At 37.9% G+C, this 24,289-nt stretch overlaps 2 protein-coding genes and 1 non-coding gene across 4 annotated transcripts; 1 reads left to right on the plus strand and 2 right to left on the minus strand.

Annotated features, from left to right (window-relative positions):
• Positions 1-6,437: 6,437 nt before the first annotated feature.
• Positions 6,438-8,792, plus strand: LOC107478571 (probable pectinesterase 53). Its single transcript, XM_016098705.3, has 4 exons — positions 6,438-7,050; positions 7,330-7,732; positions 7,816-8,051; positions 8,299-8,792. The coding sequence occupies exons 1-4, from the start codon at positions 6,683-6,685 to the stop codon at positions 8,450-8,452; spliced, it is 1,161 nt and encodes a 386-aa protein (XP_015954191.1). The 5' UTR covers positions 6,438-6,682; the 3' UTR covers positions 8,453-8,792.
• A 328-nt stretch (positions 8,793-9,120) lies between these two features.
• Positions 9,121-11,977, minus strand: LOC107478572 (protein IQ-domain 26). Of its 2 annotated transcripts, XM_052259762.1 has the most exons (5): positions 11,890-11,977; positions 11,007-11,266; positions 10,363-10,770; positions 10,038-10,250; positions 9,121-9,734 (listed from the first exon to the last, which is right to left on the minus strand). In XM_052259762.1, the coding sequence occupies exons 3-5, from the start codon at positions 10,756-10,758 to the stop codon at positions 9,192-9,194; spliced, it is 1,152 nt and encodes a 383-aa protein (XP_052115722.1). In that variant the 5' UTR covers positions 10,759-10,770; positions 11,007-11,266; positions 11,890-11,977; the 3' UTR covers positions 9,121-9,191. The 2 variants fall into 2 exon arrangements, with proteins under 2 accessions (XP_052115722.1, XP_015954192.1); XM_016098706.3 differs by lacking the exon at positions 11,890-11,977 and having other exon boundaries at positions 11,007-11,375.
• A 7,849-nt stretch (positions 11,978-19,826) lies between these two features.
• Positions 19,827-19,934, minus strand: LOC127746162 (small nucleolar RNA R71). The gene has a single exon (XR_008007781.1). It is a non-coding gene; the product is annotated as a small nucleolar RNA R71 (small nucleolar RNA).
• Positions 19,935-24,289: the final 4,355 nt, after the last annotated feature.

The following is a 24,289-nucleotide window of genomic DNA, read 5'->3' on the forward strand; positions in this document are numbered from 1 at the left end:
CATAAGGCTGTCGAAGATGAGGAGATGCAGGTCCCAGACTTTCCAGTAAAGGATCCACCTCAGGTTAATGCTTGGGATCAGCCGGAACGTCCACCGGCGGAAATACGTTTGCCAGGAGATGTCTACTGCCCGCAGCCGTTCGTTGCAGAGGACCCCTATCAGTCATCCACGATCCATCAGTATATGTCTTACAATTGTACGTACGAGGAGGGTGGTTCATCGCAGGGGGGCGGTACACAGGACCTGATTGACTCCATGGATCGAGTTGGTTGGACAAACTTTTCATCTTTATTTGATGGCTTAGATCAATTCATTTCCACTCAAGCATCACCACACACACCCACCGACTTAGGACTTGCACTTCGACGCTCTAATTCAGGTAGTCACCCCCCTGTCGGAGGGAGGAGATATCTTTCTGTAGGTGACACGGCCGGATCTCAGATGCGCCCGTTTGAGCCATCATTGTTAGAGGGTCGTTGCTTATCATATGCGGGGGTTGATGATGTAAGGGAGGAGGCATACGCAGGGTGTCCCCACCGCGACACTATGGTCGACAATTGTACCTATGACGAAAGTGCAAATTCATAAGAACATAATAATTATTACAAAACAAATATGCAATCCGAAAAAGGGGTTTACCTGGAACGAAAGTTTGTAACGCATTGAAGTATCTTTGTAGCTGGTTATAAGAATCATCCCAGTCTCCAAAGATTCTCACTATTGGCTTTTGCTTCGCTAGCCAAACCTTTTTGTGAGACACCTTATATCTGTACGCCGACTCCATAGATCCCTGCAACATCTTTATGCAAATGGTCGTGTCTGCCTGAACCATGGGGAATATATGCTGGCATATGACATTTGAATCAAGTTGAGCATGATCTTGTGACGTCGTAGACGCCAAACAACTGTGAGGCCCTTGGTATTTCTGAACTTCCCAAAATCTGGATGCCCTCGTATTCGCAACCCTTACCATCCAGCAACATTGTTCACCAAAAGGTTTGCATCTACACAGATACCGAGTATGATCTAACTCCACTACTTTGAATTTTGCACTTCGATGGATGTTGTAATTCTTAATAGCAAGCATTGCTGCATCTTTATTCAGGAATTTCAGGCCAACCTCTAGCTCTATTTCACCAGTCAAGCCATAGTTACTGGGTATGTCCTCCGCATTTGTCGAGTTGATTGGACCGAGACTTAGGTGCAGGTAGTGGTCGGGGGTGCTGCTGGAAAGACCTCCAACCCTTGCAATATTTATCGCCCTCAACACGAGTTGCAATATTGTATTTTGTTCCTCCTAGAGGTTGACTCGGTGAAACAAGTGTTTATTTTTATAGTATGATGTATACTTTTGAGTTGTATATATATGTATGTATGTATGTATGTATGTGTATTCCGGCCGGCCTTGGCTTTGCAGGTCAAGTCTGGAGCTTAATATCTGTATCTTTGGAACTCTGATCTGTATATATATGCTCTTAGCCTTCTCTACGATCTTGTTTATCGTTGTACGTGTAGTTATGAAGTGTGTTGCAATTTTTCGGTTACGCTTTTGCTTAACTTCTTCTTCTTCAAGGCTCCTAGTTATAATTCCTTTTAACTATATATGTATATGTCTTTTACTTTTAGAGGTCGTAATACCTCGCTACCTCTGCGTTATGACTTAAGCGTAAGGCTTTGTATAGTAGGGTGTTACATTAATGACAAAATTTTATTCCTTCTCATACAAGTCAAATAATTATCCCAAATTCAACTAAATCTATAATATTCATCTATCATACAAACAAATATCTAAATTTTATATCTGCATTCATATATTTAGGAAACTCCAGTGTATGAATGGCCTCCAAATCTAACGCCATCATGAAATATGACTCCTCAAACAGATGCTGATTTTCTATTGCATTTGCCACCTCCATGAAATCTGTCTCCATAGTGCCGTCAGCTTGATTTCGTCTTCATTTGGATCAACGATCTCATAGTTGCTTTTAAACTCCTCCTCGCTACCACTATTATAATCTTCCCATTCCATATTTCAGTCAGCTTCAGTTTGTTCAAACTCAATATACAGCTTGATGAATGACATTTATGAGCAAGTTTCGATATACATTAAAAACATCTCTTGCATACTCGCTTCATCATTACATACTTGGTTTGAAATTGAACAAACCCACTAAATACTGATATAGAATATTTGTACAAAATACATGATAGTCTTTTTGGTATTTGAGAATATATCTTCTCACATATCACACATTTTAGTTCTTCAAATGAAAGTATGAAAGGAATAACAATATCGAATAGATTCTCACATACAAATTTTACTCCTTCAGATGTTTGTAATAAAATCTGGCCATGATAACATACTCTTAACTTAACTCTATCATCCATTTTATTTTTTTACTCACATTCAAAAAAACTCACTATAATTTCTAGAAACAAAGAAAGGAAGTATGAGGAAGTGAGGGACGAAATAGAAAAAGAAGAAGATGAGAAGAGTTCTGACACTTCGCAAAGGAAAACTCTGTGTGTGTATATATACACACACACACACAAGTTGGATGATTTGATTTGTAATTATACATTTTCAATTAAAAAAAAAAACAAATCGGACCTACTAATTTAAGTACCTCAAAATTTGAAGATTTTCTTTTCCTAAATAAATCGGACAGTCCGATTTATGTCTATCTTCTGCAACAAAGAAATCGGACCCTTAGATTTCTCTACTCTTAATTTAAAAAAAAAGCTGCTACATCACAGTATAACACACTACACATCCATATCAAAGCATAATACACATACGTTTTTCATGTAAAGAAAAGAGCCAAATTTTACTTGTACAAATTAGACTAAAGTACCAAAATTGACCATGAAAGATTATGTCGCTAACAAATCTAACCATAAAAGAATTAAAACTAACTTGTAACCATAAAAAATAAGGTTCGACAAACAATTTTTCAAATCCTAAAGAACTAATAAAATTTCTAAATTGCCCTTTTACCCTAACATAATCACTCTCAAATTATAACTCTATCACATCCGCATTCTCCAAGGTATAAGGAAAAAGGAGGAGGACGAGAAGAAGAAATAGTAACAAGGGCATGAGAAATAAGAAAGAGAAATGTCACTGTCCAAAAGAGCTATGACTAGTGCTCAGGAAAATACTCCCTAAACAAGCCTAACAAATTCAAATATAAGGTAAATATGAAAGTTACAAATATTTTAAATAATTTTACAAGGACTAGGATGAATAGTCACACATTGTTTTTAACAAAAACATAAACTAAATTAATATGGTTGATCCTGCTTGTGACATATGAAGCATGTAACGTCTAGGAACTCAACAAAGAATAAGTACTTGTTGCCGACGTATTCAAAAATTTGTTCCTGAAAATATTTTTTTGGGAAAATGTAGTGGATTTTACAACTCAATGACTAGACAATACATCTATAATCTACATGGGACCATATAAACAGTAGTATCAAAGTAATTTTATTTAGAGAATAGTATTTTATACAAATAAGTGAATCAATAAGGGAGTTCTCAGTACAGAAACCAAATCAAATAGTCCACACTTAGGCGGCTCGACTTCTAAGGGTAGTCCTTTTCTCTTGTGTGTCCAAATAGAATAACAGATCTAACGTGTGGCCTATACGTTAGGCTAACAACGTCTCTGCTAGTTGAGTATGAGTCAGATGCATCTAAATTAACGTCATGATTGTCGTTAACTACGATTTTCTAATACGAGCCTCCCAAACCAATTCAAAACATATAATTTTAAATACAACAAATCTTTGATCTTTCAAATATATAAGGTATCGAATCAAATCAAATAATACTTTCTCATCAGAAATTTTTTTCAATGATACTTTTTCAATCATAAGAAATTTAAAACATATTTCACAATTTCAAAGTAAGTGAGTACAAACAAATACTTCAATGCTTCAAAAGTATATATTTGAGTAAAATCAAATGTTCTAAAATAATATAAAGCTTCATCAAATATATATATATAGTCTCATGTAAATTTCAAACGTATGAGCTTCATAAGAATAATTATTCAACTATAATAAAATCAATTATTCTAATAAAATCAAAGTTTTTCAACAATAGTTTTATAAATATAATTAAAAATTCAGAATAACATAAACTAAAAAGTTAACGATTGTAAATATAAAAGCTTGCTCACAACTTGGTCCCTAGGGACCAAAGAGAACAAATCGGAGTGCCAAATTAAAAGATGAGAAAAGTTGAAGTACAATGGAATGACAGAGCACATAATTTGGACTGAGGCAATGGCAACAACTTCAATTCTCATGGCAGCAAAAATGACCACAACACCAGGTAAATGTAATAATTCTAAATCGAATAAAGAGACAAATGCAGATATAGTTCTAGAAAATTCAAAACCGAATAGAGATAGAAAAATAAATTAAAACAACAACAAGGAAGAAAAATAAAATGATGGCATAGATATGATAAAAATGGAACAAACTAAGGGAAGAAACTACACTAGAACAGTGGCAAGACAGTGTTATTGGCAAGTTTGGAAGCTCCAGCGTGTTTTTCGATAATAGTAGAAGCGGTATTGGTAAAGCAAAATACTGGTGACATCAGATTCTCTCCTCCGGCAGTGGCATCAGTAGCTTCAGTGAAAACGAGGATGCTAGGGATCAGCCACAGTGGAGCAAAGTAGGGGTTTAAGTAACTTCAGGTGCACCAGCAGCAAGCTCCAACGACGACAACGGTCGCAGTAATGACAAAAAGCCTCCATCGTTATTACCGCTTGCGACTGCCCCCCCTTTCCCTTATCTTGTAGCTCTCCCACCCTCTCTTTGTTCTTTATGCTTCCCGATGCGACAATGATGTTTCCTGCCGATGGCAGCTCCTTCGACGGCAACAATGGTGATTGCAGCCTCTCAACCTCTCTCCCCGTCTCAAGCTCGCGTGCACATCACTTTGTCCTTCCTCGCGCCTCCCTGCGACTTCCAGCTGCGACGGCAATGCAAACGGCGGTCGTCCCTCTGCCGGTGCCGTCTTCCTCTCTCCTCCTCTTCTTCTCTCCTCTATTCCCCTCTCGATCCTCTTTCTCTCTTTTGTTCTCTTTGTGCGTGGGTGTGTGTGTGAAAAAGAGTGTGGGTGGGTTTAATTTGGGGTTAGAGTTTGGTAAAAGGAATAAGAGTAGTGTAGGAATTTTGATAAAATTAAAAGGTAAAGTAGTAATTGAAAGTCAAATATATTTCAATATAATTATTTTTAAAATATTATTTATTTATCAACTTATTAATTAATCTCAAATAAATGCTCTAATTTAAAATTAGAGATAATTTAATTAATTTTTTTAGTTCATAAAATCAAAGTATTAAATTTCAAATCTCAATTATTTAAATTAAATCAAATCTTCGTTATTTTTAAACTACTAAAACTCATAAATTTTATTATTTACAATTTATAATAGTTTAAAAGTTATTATTAAATTTTATTTAACGATTGTAAATAGTTTAAAAGTTATTTTAAATATAAAAGCTTATTTTTATTTATAGTAGTTTTATGAGTTTTAGTAGTTTAAAAGTTATTAAATAGTTTTATTGTCAATTCGATTTAATAACTTTTAATAAAATAAATTTTTAAAAATAAAATTTTAAACAAATATAATAAATAATAAATAACTTATTATTTTAATTTTCAAAAACTTGAAATTTTACAAGAAATAATGCGCATAATGTAAAAAACGGTATCATAGCTTAGTTGGATTTAGTTAAGTATATTATTTGATTGTACAACTCTATTTTTTTCACACTATTTCGTGCAAAAATAATAACAAAATTTTACTTGTACAAATTACATGCATCATCGTAACTTTTCTTTTCTATGTAGAAAAAGGTAAAAGCACTCAACTGAAGATAGTGGGACTAAGGATAAAGACATAAAGTAAGCTCACAAAGAATCTACCTAGAGAAGAAAAATTAACCAGTAGCTCTTTTTATCCAGAAAAAAACACTAGTACTCTTTCTCTACAACCAAAAGAAAATAAACAAAGAAACAAAGAAGGGGCAAAAAAGAACAAGTGGAGGGAAGATTTATAATCCTCCAAATGCAAACAAGTTGTGGGTATTTTACTATTTTTACCTTTAGGCTTTAGCACGAAAGAGTAACTTAATCTTCGTTGGAGTTGAAGGTGCTTCTCTGATTCACCTACTACTTTGGAATTTAGAATTGGTAATTAATCTCAGCCATGAATAGTGTTGAAATATGAGGCTCCAACTAATACTATGATATTGATATGATGTCAAGAAGAATATTTTGAGGATGAAACAAACAGGAAAGAGAGGGGGCTCACGGGCATCACCAAACAACACAACAAAAGGAAAAAGTGTCCAAACTAAAAATATTACAATCTTACAAAAGATGAAATTTTTTATTTATGTAACAAAAAAGTGCTACCTGTCCTCTGTTTCTTCTCTCTCTCTCTCTCTCTCCCTCTTGTGTTGATGGATGTGAGTTGAAGGAATGACCCGTGAACTCTCTCTCCCATAATTGACCTCACTTTCCACACCATAATCAATACTCAATAATCAATTGCTCCCTAACTAAATACTACATATATAAACCACAACCAGCTGTGTTACTTGTTAGTCCCAAACAGCATTCTTTTCCTTTCTTCCCCACAATTCTCTCCCAGAAATGTCAAATTTTCATTCCATTTTCCATGTGACATTACTCTTTCTTCTTGTTCTGCAAAATCCAAGAGCAACAGAATGCCACACCAAGGGAATTCGACCGGGGCGTTCTTCTGTGGGGAGTGTGATTCCCATAAACAGAACACGAGCCCAATTATCAGAAGAGCAGTTCATGAGATGGGTCAAGTTCGTCGGTGGCCTCAAACACTCTGTCTTCGGCATTGCCATGAACAAGCTCTTCCCTTCTCACACACTTCACGTTTCCAAGAAACACGGCAAAGGAGGCTTCTCTTCTATTCAATCAGCCGTTGATTCTCTTCCATTCATCAACCTTGTTAGAGTTGTAATTAAGGTCCATGCAGGGGTTTACACGTAAGTATTCATTCTACCCTTTCTTGATGGCACTGTAATAATATTTGGATGCAAGTTGGCGATTGTCTTGTCCACATTCACCATTATATATATTTTATTTTATTTGGTTGACAGCAAATAAAAGGAATAATAATAAAACATTGCGCGTCTTTTTGCCAATGCCTTCAGAATTATGTCTTTGACTAGCAGAGGACTTTTGCAGCATACGATGAAGTGTCTTTTCTTTTGGCCCCTCTCCTCTTGATCTAACAATATTTTGGGTGTAACAAATAATTACAGAGAGAAAGTTAACATTCCACCATTGAAATCGTTCATAACGATAGAAGGAGAAGGCGCAGATAAGACGATAGTTGAATGGGGTGATACTGCTGATAAGGCGGCACCTGGGACTAAAGGGCAATTACTAGGAACCTTTGGCTCTGCCACATTCGCGGTGAATTCAGCATACTTCATAGCGAAGAACATCACATTCAAGAACACGGCACCCGTTCCGAGGAACGGAGCAGTGGGGAAGCAGGCAGTGGCGCTGAGAATTTCAGGAGACACAGCCATGTTTCTTGGATGCAAATTCTTGGGAGCACAGGACACACTGTATGATCACCTTGGGAGGCATTACTACAAGGATTGTTACATTGAAGGGTCCGTTGATTTCATATTCGGCAACGCGCTGTCTTTGTTTGAGGTTAGTACTCCCACGAGGTGGATTGAGTGAAACATGTTAAAGCATTGTGAATGAATAATGGTGGTGTATGTAATTATGTATAGGGGTGTCACGTGCATGCAATAGCACAGAATGTAGGGGCAGTAACAGCGCAAGGGAGGAGCAGCATATTGGAGGACACGGGGTTCTCATTTGTGCACTGCAAGGTCACGGGGTCAGGGGCTCTGTACCTTGGAAGGGCATGGGGTCCCTTCTCTCGTGTTGTCTTTGCTTACACCTACATGGACAATATCATCATTCCCAAAGGCTGGTATAACTGGGGTGACCCCAACCGTGAAATGTGAGTTCCTTTTTCTTCTTATGCTTCTTATGTATGCGTCCTCCAATAGGTAAAGTCCATCCACCCAATTACATCTTTTGTTCATATACAATTAGATTATAGCCGCATGCGCATTACATTTATAGCATAGCATATATAGGGGTCTGAAAAGAGATATCTGTAGTATTATTATTATTATTATTGGCATGCGCATTTGCATTTGTTGCTATGTATTTGTATTGTAATGGGCCACCACCACCATTACCAGGACTGTATTCTATGGGCAATACAAATGCACAGGACCTGGAGCAAGCTTTGCTGGGAGAGTAGCATGGTCAAGGGAACTCACTGATCAGGAAGCTAAACCATTTATTTCACTTGCCTACATTGATGGCTCTGAGTGGATCAAATCCCTTTTTTGATTGCCTTCTATAATCCCTCCACCACTACAATTTTTTTATGTATAAATATAAAACAATTCGATAGTGCCTCTAAGTTTCAGAGTCCCTAATTTCATTGCACGTTTAGATTTCTGTGTGAAATTTTAATAATCACATTTTTAATCTTTTACCAACTATGGAGTTTGGACTCTGGAATTTTCAAATGAAAAATAAAAGATGCCTCTTAGAGTCACTGACGGACTCATTTGACTTGGCAATTCTCCACCGCTTCATGATTATATAACGGAATTACAACTGGCACCCAAGAACTATATTCATTTCCTATTACATGAATTGATTCATTCATTCATTCATTCCTAAATCTTAATAATGGCTAAGTAGAAAGTACATTTTTAGTAATATTTTTTTACGGGATTTTAATCAAATTTAAGAAGATTAGAGGGGCTTGCTTGAGATACGTTAAGCATGTTCGCGTCGATTGCTCCGAATTCAATTACATTTTGCTGGGCTTTCTCATCGAGCCTCCTCTTTTAATTTTTGTCTATGAATATTGGGTTTGTTTCGGAGAAAAATGATGAATGGTATTTTAAGCTCAGCCCACTTTGCTAGTAGAACACACAACATAAGTTCTAAAGCTAATAATATCATAAATAATCTCGAATATACTAAAGAAAATTGAAGATGCAAACTGCAAAGCAATGGGGAGCATCCAATGATGTTGAGTAAGTATTGGCTAATGATGGGTGTTAGAAAGGAAAAGCTATCTGTGTCTCATCTTGTGTGGGTTACAAAACTCTGCTGACATTTCAAGCTTAGCCATGACAGCATTCTTTAAATGAATCTTGGACATCCCAACCCCACTCAAACTGTTCCTTGGACTTGGACTTGCCTCTCCCCTTTGTCTTGGAGCGCTCTGAGACCTCTTTTTCGCCTTAAATGACTCTGTATTAGCCATATAATTCGGACCTTGTTGCCCCTTCAACAAGCTACTATCCATGAAAACACCACAACTACAACTGTTCAAGCGCGGCGTGCTCTGCGCCGTCCACGACCTTCCCTCTTCCCCCACTAGTCCCCAATCGCGGCACGGGACTGGCAAGGGAGATGAAAACAAAGGGTCATCCCCAAAATCAGACATTGATATGTTGGTCCTTCGAGACCTTGACTTAGGCTTGCCAGTGTCCACTTCCACTATTTTTGGGCTGCCATCATAGCTGCTATTCATTGTTGCATCAAATGATGATGATAGCCTTCTGCTCTCGCTTGGACCTCTATACTCTATCCTTGTCTCATCAAACCTTTCCTGCAAACATTTAAAGTATTTAACTTTCCTATGCATTGAATAATATAAAAATTTGAATCTTTTATTGTAAATGTGAACCAAAAATGAAAAGCTTAAGTTACAATCCCTCACTATAATAATGCAGTTAGATGTTACCTACTCTACCACCAGTCACCCAGTTGTAACAAATTGAGTGAATTACAGCCACATATATTCTTCATCCTTCATCATTCTAACTATACAACTCTAACTATTTTCTAATTACTTCTAACTAACTGTAACTGATTGAAGTTAGTATCTAGTTAGGTAATAACAAATGTGTACCAAGGATCTTCTTGCTTGTGTAGGCAACCAATAAGCATCATTCCTTATGTGTCTGAGTCCGCGGCCATATTTGTGAGAGAGAATTGCAGCCTGAGCTCTAACAAGAGCCTGCATACCATGCAGCGTTTCTGCTGCTTGCTTCCTCACCAAGTACCCTCTCACAATGGCTTGTATCTTCACCAAACCCTTTAAGGCCCTTACTGCCTTCCTTGCCTGTGCACATACAATCCAAAAAAAGAAAGTAAAATTTGGATCTGAATCTGAACCTTAATATACACATAACGACTATCATTTGCATATGATAAAGGAACAGAGGCAAACTCACCAAGAATCCCCTAAAAACGGTTTGGATCTTCACAGCTGCAAACTTCTCAAGCCCACCAAACATGCTGTCTCTTCCGTGGCTAGTTAGCCTCACAACTGCCACCGCGGCCTGAGCGGCAGCCACTGCTGCATCGGCTGCTGCGGCTGTGGCGGCAGCTACTGCGATGGCATGCTTGTTCTGCTCCCTCTCTGTTTTGGAGTAGAAGGACTCCAGCCAAGCAGCCTCTGCAGGAGAAATGTTGGGTGGAATGGTTGCTGGATTGTGACACAAAACTCCGGAATCTGAGCGCGAATGAGAAGAACCCCACAACTTGGTGGTAGAATTTGAATTATGGCTGCGCTCTTTGTCTCTCTTGATCCCAAACAAGCTCTTAAACCACCTTGTGGCTCTCCCCATTGGCTTCAGTTTCTGAAGCAAAGACAAAATGAGGCCTTTGGAATTATGCAAGTGTGTGCGTGTGAAAGCCTACTAAACACACACCCCACAGTTTTTCAAAACTAAACAAGCTCTTGACAAAAACATAAGATAAAAAATACAGTTATACTTGTGGGGCTTTACGTATATACATTAAAAACGAGGCATGTTACTGTTAAGAAAATGATGTGCAACAGTAAAATATTGACATTGTTCACACAAGAAGTCACCTTGGTATAATCAAATTCTCGAAAGAAAAAAGCAGTTCAAAAGTTGCAGAACCCTAAAAAATGGGCACTCCTCCAATGGGGGAACTCAGAAAAGAGAGTGAAATCTCTGCATCTAGTTGTTGTTCATCTGTCCCCTTCTCTATTGTGTTGTGGAGCGACGTGTCCTCAAAAAGAAAGAGATCTCTGTCCTAAAATGTCTGACACGCTCGTGAAGCAGCATTCCATATCCTCTGCTTCCTCCCTTCACTTCTCTCATGCATCTTTAACACTTGGTCAATAAATGAACCGTTATCATTCTGTGTTGTGTTGTATATTAATACTACTGCAAATAAATGAATAATGCATCTTTTGTTCTGCTGTTTTCTGTATTCAGCATTAAAACAAAGAAGATAGCTTTAATTATTAGTGGAATAAATGTTGCTTCTTTTTCTCAACCAATAAGTACCTATGCTGCAGCACCAACAAACACTACAGCCCTATGATCGTTTAAGCTTAACTGTTTCTCAATTATTTATGTACTAATTGCAATCTTTCTATTTGGTTTTACTATCATTTTTACGCAACTCAGGCATCATGCCTTCCACATTTGGATATAAATAGGGTCCTCACTGCCCTGCCTAGTTCATTTCCCCACATCATTTCATTTATTCTTATGTTTATTATTAGAATCGAGTATGCTATATAAAAGCTACTGTATTAATATAAATTTTTAAATATTTTATTTTAATAAATACATAACAAATACATTGAAACTTTAAATTTTATATTCTTTTATAAAAACTTTCATAGTTGGTAATTAAGGACTCGTGTTAAGTAAACCCAATAAATAATAATATAATGCAAACTTTGGTGAACTTAAAACTAGGGTACTGGTAGTGAGTACCTTGCTGTTGGTGACCAGAATGGGAACAGATGAAAACAAAATCTCGCTGAACATGTCCCCATTTACGATTGCAGTGCCACTTTGGATCCTAGTAAAAGGTCAAAGCAAAGATTCAATAATAAGAATATTTAATTAAGGTGTTTAACGTTGGTGCATGCGGCATGGCGTATTGTAGTTACAGTACTACTACTTTTTGATGCAGTTCAGTTTAAGCTCTTAGCCTCTTAATAAACTCGTAAAGCATATGGTTATATTTGACAAGGTTTTGATTAGAGTTTTGTTAATTCCAGCTGGAAGAGGAAGGGATCAAGGGAATAATGGGGACCATATTCATTATTCAAATTCAAAGAGTTGAGGTAATCAAATTAATGAAACGGAAAAACCACTCACATACGCTAGACGCCTTTGACTGTAGCTTACTGCTGTTTATTTCAGTACTGCTCCTCTTCGCCTGCCACGCTAACAAACTTAAATAAAATTCAACAGCGAGTTCCATCGTTTGCACTCTTTTTACTAACATAGTTATAATATAAAATCGCGGTGGTTGAGAAAATATTATGTTAGAATATATTATGTCACCATTCACATCCTTTTCTTTCTCTGGTGGCCTGATGGTTGGTGGCTAATTGTGGCTAAGCGTTGACTAATCAATTCCCTTGCTACACGGGTTGAGATGGATAATGGCTATTAGTGTGTATCAAAATTCAAAACTCAAAAGTTACTACGAGGGCAACATAGGAAATTAGCACCAAAAATTGATTGTTATGGGGTGGGTCGTGAAGACGGGGATAAAACTCAAAATCGTAAGTAACATTTTTCAAAAAGAGAGAAAAACCACAAAAAAGAGGTTCCACATTCTTGTTTTAGGTAATTACAAATGTTAATAATATTATTGTGGAAATAATTATAGTTGATCCATTACCTAAATCCTGGTCCATCACGGCAATCTCGGAACCAGATTCCACTAAAAGAGATAAAGTCCTCGAAAATTTCTCCAATTTTAACCACTAAACTCCTATAAATCGGAGCACTATCAGGAGACTCCACAAAACTGGTAACAAATAATACGGATAACAGCCATATACAAACTCAATATAAACAAGTGACCAATAAAGTCACAGGTACGCAATTCATTCCATTTTGACCCTGAATACTCTCACATTCTTACTTACTTGAGCATTAGAGTCCCTTTGCAGGTGCCCAACGCCGCTGCTGTTACAAGAAGACGACGTTCCTCCTTTTTATCCCAAGGGAAGCAAGTTCGAGCAATAGCAGAACGAGCTATACCTCGAAGAACTTTATTCACACAGAAACATTTGGCGTCCACCGTGGGGCCGAGATCTTCTAACCCCATAATTCTTTGAAAATTACCTTTTGTGCTTTCTCATCTCTTTTGCAGGTCACAACACATGGCGGACGAATATAGCCACGCTCCCTCAAACCATAATCTAACCGAACTTATGGCCATCAATGAGACCCTAGGGCCGAGAACTAAAGAATGACCGAACTCTTACACCAGAAGCAGCACAGTCATAGTAAAGAAGGAGAGCATAAGGATGCCGAAAACAAGGACGACCACGATCAAAACACGTCGGAGGCTAAACATGTCATACCCACTCCCCAAAAAACAACCACCAAAAGGACTAACCCCTTTTCGAAGGAGATCATGAGCTTTCACATGCTTAAAAAGTTTACCCTACCGACGACCTTGAAGCCTTATGTGGGAATAGGACACCCAAACGTCCACGTCACCAAGTTCTATATGATGATGTTCATGAACAAAGAATCTGACCCAATCCTATGCCAAACATTCCCCACCTTCGTAGATGGAGCCGCCCTGATCTGGTTCTCCAACCTCCCTGAAGGCTCCATTTCCAACTTCGATGTGCTGGCCGACCAGTTCGTCAACCATTTCACAGCATCCAAGATATACGTGCACAACTCCGACTACCTGAGCACTATAAAGCAGGGGCCGCATGAAAGCCTGAAGGACTACATGACCAGATTCGTTGAAGCAACCAATGAGATACCCAACTTAAACCCAGAAGTCTACCTTCACGCCTTAAAAAGCAGCCTCTGTATTGGGAAATTCCAAGAGACCATAGTCATCGTAAAACCAAAAATCCTAGCCGAATTCCAAGAAAAGGCAATAACCCAAATCGAGATTGAAGAGCTGCGAGCACTGCGAAAAGCAGAAAAGCCCACCTCAAACAGAGAGGACGAGAAGCGAAACAAGCATCCAAGCAGCAGGACAAACCAAAGGTCATTCAGACTTACACCTAAATTTAACAGCTAAACTCCCCTCAACACCAAGAGAGAGGACATCATCAAAGACATCTTGCATTCAAAGCTCATCAAGCCTCCAAACAGGGCTAGCACATACCAAGACCAGCGATACGTAGACAAATCCAAATACTGTACTTTCCATTAGAATACGGACACACAACAGATGACTGCGTTATAGCAAAGGACTTCCTCGAATGGCTGGCCCGCCAAGGCCTATTAGACAAGTATATTGATACCCGAGGAAGAAAGCGAAACACAGAAGACCTCGGCCAACATTCCAAAACAACTGACAATCCCCAAGATAAAGGAAAAAAGGTAGACGAAGATATTAATCCACCTCGTAGAATAATAAATTGCATTTCTGGAGGCTTTGCAAGCGGAAGATGCACTAACTCGGATAGGAAGAGATCCTATCGGAGATATCATTCATCCCCAAGGACTACAAGGCAAGCGACCGCAACCTTGACGACCCAGTGGTCATCTCTGAACAAGTCGGAGAGCCATTGGTAAAGAAAGTCATGATGGACCCAGGGAGCAGTGCAGACGTACTATTCTACTCAACATTTTAGAAAATGAAGCTAAATGACAAAGCCCTCCAACCATCATCCGGGAAACTGGTAGGTTTCTCAGGTGAGTGAGTTCTTATCCAAGGTTATATTTGGTTACAAACCATGCTTGGCAATTACCCTGACTGTAAAACCATAGACATACAATACTTAGTCGTTGATTGCAAAAGTCCTTACAATATAATTCTAGGAAGACCCTCCTTGAATGCTTTCAACGCTATTATTTCCACCGTGCATTTATGTGTTAACTTTCTTTCGCAAGATAACAAAGTAGTTACAATTCATGAAGATCAAAGGGAGGCCAGGTAGTGCTATAATGCCAGCCTAAAAAACGAATATTCAAGACAACCTGAACAACAGCACGTCCAAGCAGTATACAACTCCAAACAGTTACCCCCATTAGCCGACCTAGATCCTCGGACCAACCACCAAGAGCGACCGATGTTGACAGATGACCTCACAAAGGTTCAACTAACAGCTGAGGAGGGTAAATATACATACCTCGGCAACGCGTTGAAGAACGAAGAGCGAGAATAACTGGTCGAGCTATTAAGACAAAACATCGACCTATTCGCATGGACTCCAATAGACATGCTAAGAATGGATCCTAACGTCATCTACCACAAACTGGCAATCAATCCATTGATCTGACCTATAGCTCAGAAAAAAACACCTTGGCACAGACAAAAGGGCAGCCTCTCTAGAAGAAACCCAAAAGCTTCTCAATGCTGGATTCATAAAAGAGCTCAGATACACTAGCTGGTTAGCCAACGTGGTAATGGTAAAAAAGAATAACGATAGGTGGAGGATGTGTGTGGACTACACAGACCTTAATAAGGCCTGTCTAAAGGACGCATCTCCCCTACCATGAATCGATAAACTAGTTGACAGATGTTTCGGATTTCAATGTTTAAGCTTTACGGATGCTTATTCTCGTTACAACTAAATACTAATGCATTCGGCTGACTAGGATAAGACTGCTTTTATTACTAACAATGGAAATTTTTACTATAAGGTTATGACGTTTGGACTCAAAAATGCAGGTGCAACATATCAAAGACTCATGGATAAAATCTTTTCAAACCAAATTGGTCAAAATATAGAAGTCTATGTTGACGACATGGTGGCAAAAACACTGCATCCAACGAACCTCATTAAAGACTTAAAGGAGATATTTAAACAACTTCAAACATACAACATGAAACTCAATCCCGAAAAATGCGCTTTCGGAGTACAAGGAGGGAGATTCCTCGGCTTCATACTCACCTGTCGAGGTATTAAAGCCAACCCTAAAAAATGCCAAGCGATATTGAACATGAGAAGCCCAAGGACAGTTGATGAGCGGATACTTTATACGCTTTTTGGCATTGTTTTTAGGTAGTTTTTAGTAGGATCTTGCTACTTTTAGGGATGTTTTTATTAGTTTTTATTCAAAATTCACATTTCTGGACTTTACTATGAGTTTGAGTATTTTTTCTGTAATTTCAGGTATTTTCTGGCTGAAATTGAGGGATCTGAGCAAAAATCTGATAGGAGGCTGACAAAGGACTGCTGATGTTGTTGGATTCTGACCTCCCTGCATTCGATATGAATTTTCTGGAGCTACAGAACTCCAAATGGCGCGTTCTTAATGGCGTTGGAAAGTAGACATCCAGAGCTTTCCAGCAATATATAATAGTCCATACTATGTTCAAGTTTAGATGACGCAAACTGGCGTTCAACGCCAGTTCCATGCTGCATTCTAGAGTAAAACGCCAGAAACACGTCACAAACCAGAGTCGCCAAAAACACGTTACAATTTGGCATTTAACTCCAAGAGAAGCCTTTGCATGTGTAAATCTCAAGCTCAGCCCAAGCACACACCAAGTGGGTCCCGGAAATGGATTTCTGCACTTAGACTTATTTCTGTAAACCCTAGTAGCTAGTCTAGTATAAATAGGACTTTTTACTATTGTATTTTGATCTTGGTATCAATATTTTGGACGTCTAGTCTTTGACCATTCGGTCTTTAGATCACATTTGGGGACTGGCCATTCGGCCATGCCTGGACCTTCATCACTTATGTATTTTCAACGGTGGAGTTTCTACACACCATAGATTAAGGTGTGGAGCTCTGTTATACCTCGAGTATTAATGCAAAGTACTATTGTTCTTCTATTCAATTCACGCTTATTCTTATTCTAAGATATTCGCTATACTTCAACATGATGAATGTGATGATCTGTGACACTCATCATCATTCTCACCTATGAACGCGTGCCTGACAACCACCTCCGTTCTACCTTAGATCGACGCGTTTATCTTGGATTCCTTAATCAGAATCTTCTTGGTATAAGCTAGAATTATTGGTGGCCATTCTTGAGAATCCGGAAAGTCTAAACCTTGTCTGTGGTATTCTGAGTAGGATTCAGGGATTGAATGACCGTGACGAGCTTCAAACTCGCGATTGTTGGGTGTAGTGATAGACGCAAAAGAATCAATAGATTCTATTCTGACATGATCGAGAACCGACAGATGATTAGCCGTGCTGTGACAAAGCATTTGGACCATTTTCACTGAGAGGACGGGAAGTAGCCATTGACAACGGTGATGCCCTACATACAGCTTGCCATAAAAAGGAGTATGAAGGGTTGGATGAAGGCAGTAGGAAAGCAGAGATTCAGAAGGGACAAAGCATCTCCATACACTTATCTGAAATTTCCACCAATGATTTACATAAGTATCTCTATCTTTATTTTCTGTTTATTTATCCTTATATTCGAAAACCATTATTACCATTTGAATCCGCCTGACTGAGATTTATAAGATAACCATAGCTTGCTTCATACCAACAATCTCCGTGGGATCGACCCTTACTCACGTAAGGTTTATTACTTGGACGACTCAGTGCACTGGCTTGTTAGTTGTGCGAAGTTGTGAAGAATGTGAGTGAACCATAGTAGTGTGCACCAAGTTTTTGGAGCCATTGCTAAGAATTGTTCGAGTTATGAAAAGTGTAAATCACAATTTTGCCTATCAAGTTTTTGGCGCCGTTGCCGGGGATTGTTTGAGTGTGGACAACTGACGGTTCATCTTGTTGCTCAAATTAGGTAATTTTATTTTCAAAAAGATTTCAAAAATCTTTCAAAAAAATTTTTTTCTCCTTTTTCGTTTTTCCCAAAATAATTTTCGAAAAAATCCAAAAAAATAATAAAATCATAAAAACTAAAAATATTTTTGTGTTTCTTATTTGAGTCTTGAGTCAATTTTTAAGTTTGGTGTCAATTGCATGTTTTTAAAATTTATGCATTTTTTCAAAAAATTCATGCATTGCATTCTTCATGATCTTCAAGTTGTTCTTGGTAAGTCTTGTTTGATCTTCATATTTTCTTATTTTGTGTCTTTTGTTGTTTTTCATATACATTTTTGCATTCATAATGTCTAAACATGAAAAATTTCTAAGTTTGGTGTCTTACATGTTTTTCTTTTCTTGAAAATTTTTCAAAAATAAATCTTGATGTTCATCGTGATCTTCAAAGTGTTCTTGGTGTTCATCTTGACATTCATAGTGTTCTTGCATGCTTTTTTTTTATATTAATTTTTTATGTTGTGAGTCATATTTGTGTTTTTCTCTCTCATCATTAAAAATTCTAAAAATAAAAAATATCTTTTCCTTATTTTACTCATAAAATTCGAAATTTTTGAGTTGACTTAGTCAAAAATTTTTAAAATTAGTTGTTTCTTGTTAGTCAAGTCAAGATTTCAATTTTAAAAATCTTATCTTTTCAAAATTTTTTTCAAAAATCAAATCTTTTTCATTTTTCTTTTATATTTTCGAAAATATTTTTAAAAAAAGTTATTTCAAAATCTTTTTCTTATCTTTATTTCAAATTTTCGAAAACTTTCCTAACAATTAATGTGATTGATTTAAAAATTTGAAGTTTGTTACTTTCTTGTTAAGAAAGGTTTAATCTTTAAATTCTAGAATCATATCTTTTAGTTTCTTGTTGGTCAAGTAATCAAATTTAATTTTAAAAATCAAATCTTTTCCAAAATATCTTTTTCAATCATATCTTTTCAAAATATCTTTTTTAAATCATATCTTTTTCAAAATCAATTTCAAAATCTTTTCTAACTTCTTATCTTTTCAAAATTGATTTTCAATTCTATTTCAACTAACTAACTGACTTTTTGTTTGTTTCTTATCTTTTTCAAAATCACCTAACTACTTTTTTCTCTCTAATTTTCGAAAATTCCTTCCTCTTTTTCAAAATTCTTTTTTTAACTAATTGTTTCAAAATTTAATTTTAATATTATTTCTTCTCTTAATTTTCGAAAATCACTAACCATTTTTCAAAAACAATTTTCGAATTTCTCTCTCTCTCATCTTCTTCTATTTATTTATTTAATTACTAACACTCTTCTCTTCATCTTAAAAATTTGAACCCCCTCTTCTTCTCTGTGTTCGAAGTTTTCTCTTCTCCTTCTTCTATTCTTCTTCTTCTACTCACATAAAGGAATCTCTATACTATGACATAGAGGATTTCTCTTCTTTTCTGTTCTCTTCTTTTTCATATGAGCAGGAGCAAGGACAAGAATATTCTTGTTGAAGCAGATCCTGAATCTGAAAGGACTCTGAAGAAGAAGCTAAGAGAAGATAAAGCACAACAATTCAGAGAAAACCTTGCAGAGAATCTCGAAAAAGAAGGAGACATGGCTGAACCAAATAATAATGCAAGGAGGATGCTTGGTGATTATACTACACCTACTTCCAATTTTTATGGAAGGAGCATCTCAATCCCTGCCATTGGAGCAAACAATTTTGAGCTGAAGCCTCAACTAGTTGCTCTAATGCAACAGAACTGCAAGTTTTATGGACTTCCATCAGAAGATCTCTATCAGTTTTTAACTGAGTTCTTGCAGATCTGTGATACTGTTAAGACTAATGGAGTAGATCCTGAAGTCTACAGGCTCATGCTTTTCCCTTCTGCTGTAAGAGACAGGGATAAAACATGGTTAGACTCACAACCTAAAGATAGCCTGGACTCTTGGGATAAGCTGGTCACGACCTTCTTAGCCAAGTTCTTTCCTCCTCAAAAGCTGAGCAAGCTTAGAGTGGATGTTTAGACCTTCAAGCAAAAAGATGGTGAATCCCTCTATGAAGCTTGGGAAAGATACAAGCAGTTGATCAAAAAGTGTTCTTTTGACATGCTTTCAGAGTGGACCATTTTGGATATACTCTATGATGGTCTATCTGAGTTCTCTAAGATGTCACTGGACCATTCTGTAGGTGGATCCATTCACCTAAAGAAAACACCTGCAGAAGCTCAAGAACTCATTGACATGGTTGCAAATAACCAAGTCATGTACACCTCTGAGAGGAACCCTGTGAGTAATGGGATGCCTCAGAAGAGGGGAGTTCTTGAAATTGATACTCTGAATGCCATATTGGCTCAAAACAAAATGTTGACTCAGCAAGTCAACATGATTTCTCAGAGTCTGAATGGATGGCAAAATGCATCTAACAGTACTAAAGAGGCATCTTCTGAAGAAAAAGCTTATGATCCTGAGAACCCTGCAATGGCAGAGGTGAATTACATGGGTGAACCCTATGGAAACACCTATAATTCCTCATGGAGAAATCATCTAAATTTCTCATAGAAGGATCAACAAAAGCCTCAACAAGGCTTTAATAATGGTGGAAGAAACAGGTTTAGCAATAGCAAGCCTTTTCCATCATCTTCTCAGCAACAAACAAAAAATTCAGAGCAGAGCCCCTCTGGCTTAGCAAACATAGTCTCTGATCTATCTAAGGCCACTTTAAGTTTCATGAATAAAGCAATGTCCTCCATTAGAAACTTGGAGGCACAGGTGGGTCAGCTGAGTAAGAAAATCACTGAAACTCTTCCTAGTACTCTCCCAAGCAATACAGAAGAGAATCCAAAAAGAGAGTGCAAGGCCATTGATATAATCAAAATGGCCGAATCCAAAGAAGAAGGGGAGGACGTGAATCCCAATGAGGAAGACCTCATGGGACGTCCTCCAGATAGAAAGAAATTCCCTATTGAGGACCTAAAGGAATCTGAGGCTCATATAGAGACCATAGAGATTCCATTAAACTTCCTTCTGCCATTCATGAGCTCTAAGAACTATTCTTCCTCTGAAGAGGATGAAGATATAACTGAAGAGCAAGTTGCTCAATATCTAGAAGCCATCATGAAGCTGAATGCCAAGTTATTTGGTAATGAGACTTGGGAAGAAGAACCTCCCTTGCTCATTAGTGAACAAAACACATGGGTTCAGCAAACTTTACCTCAAAAGAAATAAGATCCTGGTAAATTCTTAATATCCTGTACCATAGGCATCATGACCTTTAAGAAGGCTCTGTGTGACATGGGGTCAAGTATAAATCTTATGCCACTCTCTGTAATTGAGAAACTGGGGATCTTTGAGGTATAAGCTGCAAGAATCTCATTAGAGATGGCAGACAAGTCAATAAAATAAGCTTATGGATTTGTAGAGGACGTATTAGTGAAGGTTAAAGGCCTTTACATCCCTGCTGATTTCATAATCTTAGACACTGGGAAGCATGGGGATGAATGCATCATCCTTGGAAGACCCTTCCTAGCCACAGCAGGAGCTGTGATTGATGTTGATATAGGAGAGCTAGTCCTTCAATTGAATGGGGACTACCTTGTATTTAAAGCTCAAGGATCTTCCTCTACAACCATGGAGAGGAAGCATGAAAAGCTTCTCTCAATACAGAGTCAAACAAAGCCCCCACAATCAAACTCTAAGTTTGGTGTTGGGAGGCCACAACCAAACTCTAAGTTTGGTGTTGAACCCCCACATTCAAACTCTAAGTTTGGTGTTGGAAGGTCCCAACAATGCTTTGAACATCTGTGAAGCTCTATGAGAGCTCACTGTCAAGCTATTGACATTAAAGAAGTGCTTATTGGGAGGTAACCCAATTTTTATTTATCTATATTTCTATTGTTCTATTATATTTTATTAGGTTTATGATCATGCGGAGTCATAAAATAATTGTAAAAATTAAAAACAAAATAAAAAATAGCAGAAGAAAAAGCACACCCTGGAGGAAGAGCTGTCTGGCGTTTAAACGCCAGAAACAAGTATATGTCTAGCGTTTAACGCCAGAAACAGGCTACATTTGGGCATTTAAACGCCAGAAACAAGCTTCTGTCTGGCGTTTAATGCCAGAAACAAGCATCAGACTGGTGTTAAACGCCAAAAACAAGCTACATTTGGGCGTTTAACGCCAGAAACAAGCATCAATCTTGCGTTAAACGCCAGGATTGCATATAGAGGGCATTTTACATGCCTAAAGGGTGCAGGGATGAGAAATCCTTGACACCTCAGGATCTGTGGATCCCACAGGATCACCTCAGGATCTGTGGATCCCACAGGATCCCCACCTACCTTCTCCCTCTCTCTCACACCTTTTCATAACACTCTTCCCCAAACATCATTCACCAATCACCCCAATCTCTCTTCCCCATCACCTCTTCACCACTCACATCCATCCACTCTTCCCCATAAACCCCACATACCTTCAAATTCAAAATCTCTTTCCCACCCAAACCCACCCTAAATGACCGAACCCCATTCTCTCTCCCTCCACTATATAAATCCCTCCATCCTTCTTCATTTTCACACAACACAACCCTCTCTTCTCCCCCTTGGCCAAACCCACACATCTCTCCTTCTCCTCCATATCTTTTTCTTATTCTTCTATTCTTTCTTTTCTTTGATCGAGGGCGAGCAACATTCTAAGTTTGGTGTGGTAAAAGCATAGCTTTTTTGTTTTTCCATAACCATTGATGGCACCTAAGGCCGGAGAAACCTCTAGAAAGAGGAAAAGGAAGACAAAAGCTTCCACCTCCGAGTCATGGGAGATGAAAAGATTCATCTCAAAAGCCCATCAAGACCACTTTTATGAAGTTGTGACCAAGAAGAAGGTAATCCCTGAGGTCCCTTTCATGCTCAAGAAAATGAGTATCCGGAGATCCGACATGAGATCCAAATAAGAGGTTGGAAAGTTCTTACAAACCCCATTCAACAAGTCAGAATCTTAATGGTTCAAGAGTTCTATGCCAATGCATGGATCACTAGGAACCATGATCAAAGCATGAACCCAAACCCAAAGAATGGGCTTACAATGGTTCGGGGAAAATGCTTAAATTTCAGTCAGGAAAATGTAAGGTTGGAGTTCAACTTGCCTATGATGCAAGAAGATGAATGCCCCTACACTAGAAAGGTAAACTTTGATCAAAGATTGGACCAAGTCCTCATGGACATATGTGTGGAAGGAGCTCAATGGAAAAGAGACTCAAAAGGCAAGCCGGTTCAATTGAGAAGACTGGACCTTAAGCCTGTGGCTAGAGGATGGTTGGAGTTCATCCAACGTTCCATCATTCCTACTAGCAACCGATCCGAAGTAATTGTGGATCGGGCCATCATGATCCATAGCATCATGATTGGAGAGAAAGTAGAAGTTCATGAAGTCATCTCTCTAGAACTCTACAGAGTAGCCAAAAAGCCCTCCACCTTGGCAAGGCTAGCTTTTCCTCATCTCATTTGCCATCTATGCTACTTAGCTGGAGTTGTCATAGAAGGAGACATCCTCATCGAAGTGGACAAGCCCATCAGTAAGAAAAGGATGGAGTAAACAAGAGAGTCCATTCATGGATCTCAAGAGACGCATGAGGAAGCTCATCATCAAGAAATCCCTGAGATGCCTCAAGGGATGCACTTTCCTCCAAACAACTATTGAGAATAACTCAATACTTCTCTAGAAGGATTGAGTCATGACATGAACCAATTAAGGGTGGAACACCAAGAGCACTCCATCATTCTCAATGAAATTAGAGAAGATCAAAGAGCTATGAGGGAGGAGCAACAAAGGCAAGAAAGAGATATAGAGGAGCTCAAGGATATCATTGGTCCTTCAAGGAGAAGGCGCCACCATCACTAAGGTGGACTCATTCCTTAACTTCCTTGTTCTTATCTCTCTGTTTTTCGGTTTTTAAGCTTCATGTTTGTCTATGTTTGCGTCTTTATTACATGATCATTAGTGTCTAGTAACTATGTCTTAAGGCTATGAATAATTCCATGAATCCTTCACCTTTCTTAAATGAAAAATGTTTTTAATACAAAAGAACAAGAAGTACATGAGTTTCGAATTCATCCTTGAAATTAGTTTAATTATATTGATGTGGTGACAATACTTTTTGTTCTCTGAATGAATGATTGAACAGTACATATTTTTTGATCTTGTTGTTTATGAATGTTAAAACTGTTGGCTCTTGAAAGAATGATGAAAAAGAGAAATATTATTGATGATCTAAAAAATCAAAAAATTGATTCTTGAAGCAAGAAAAAGCAATGAAGAACAAAGCTTGCGAAAAAAAACTGGCGAAAAAATTTTTAAGAAAGAAAAAGAAAAAGCAAGCAGAAAAAGCCAATAGCCTTTAAAACCAAAAGGCAAGGGTAAAAAAGATCCAAGGCTTTGAGCATCAATGGATAGGAGGGCCCAAGGAAATGAAATA

Source organism: Arachis duranensis, chromosome 3 (assembly GCF_000817695.3).
Source record: "Arachis duranensis cultivar V14167 chromosome 3, aradu.V14167.gnm2.J7QH, whole genome shotgun sequence".
NCBI lineage: Eukaryota > Viridiplantae > Streptophyta > Magnoliopsida > Fabales > Fabaceae > Arachis > Arachis duranensis.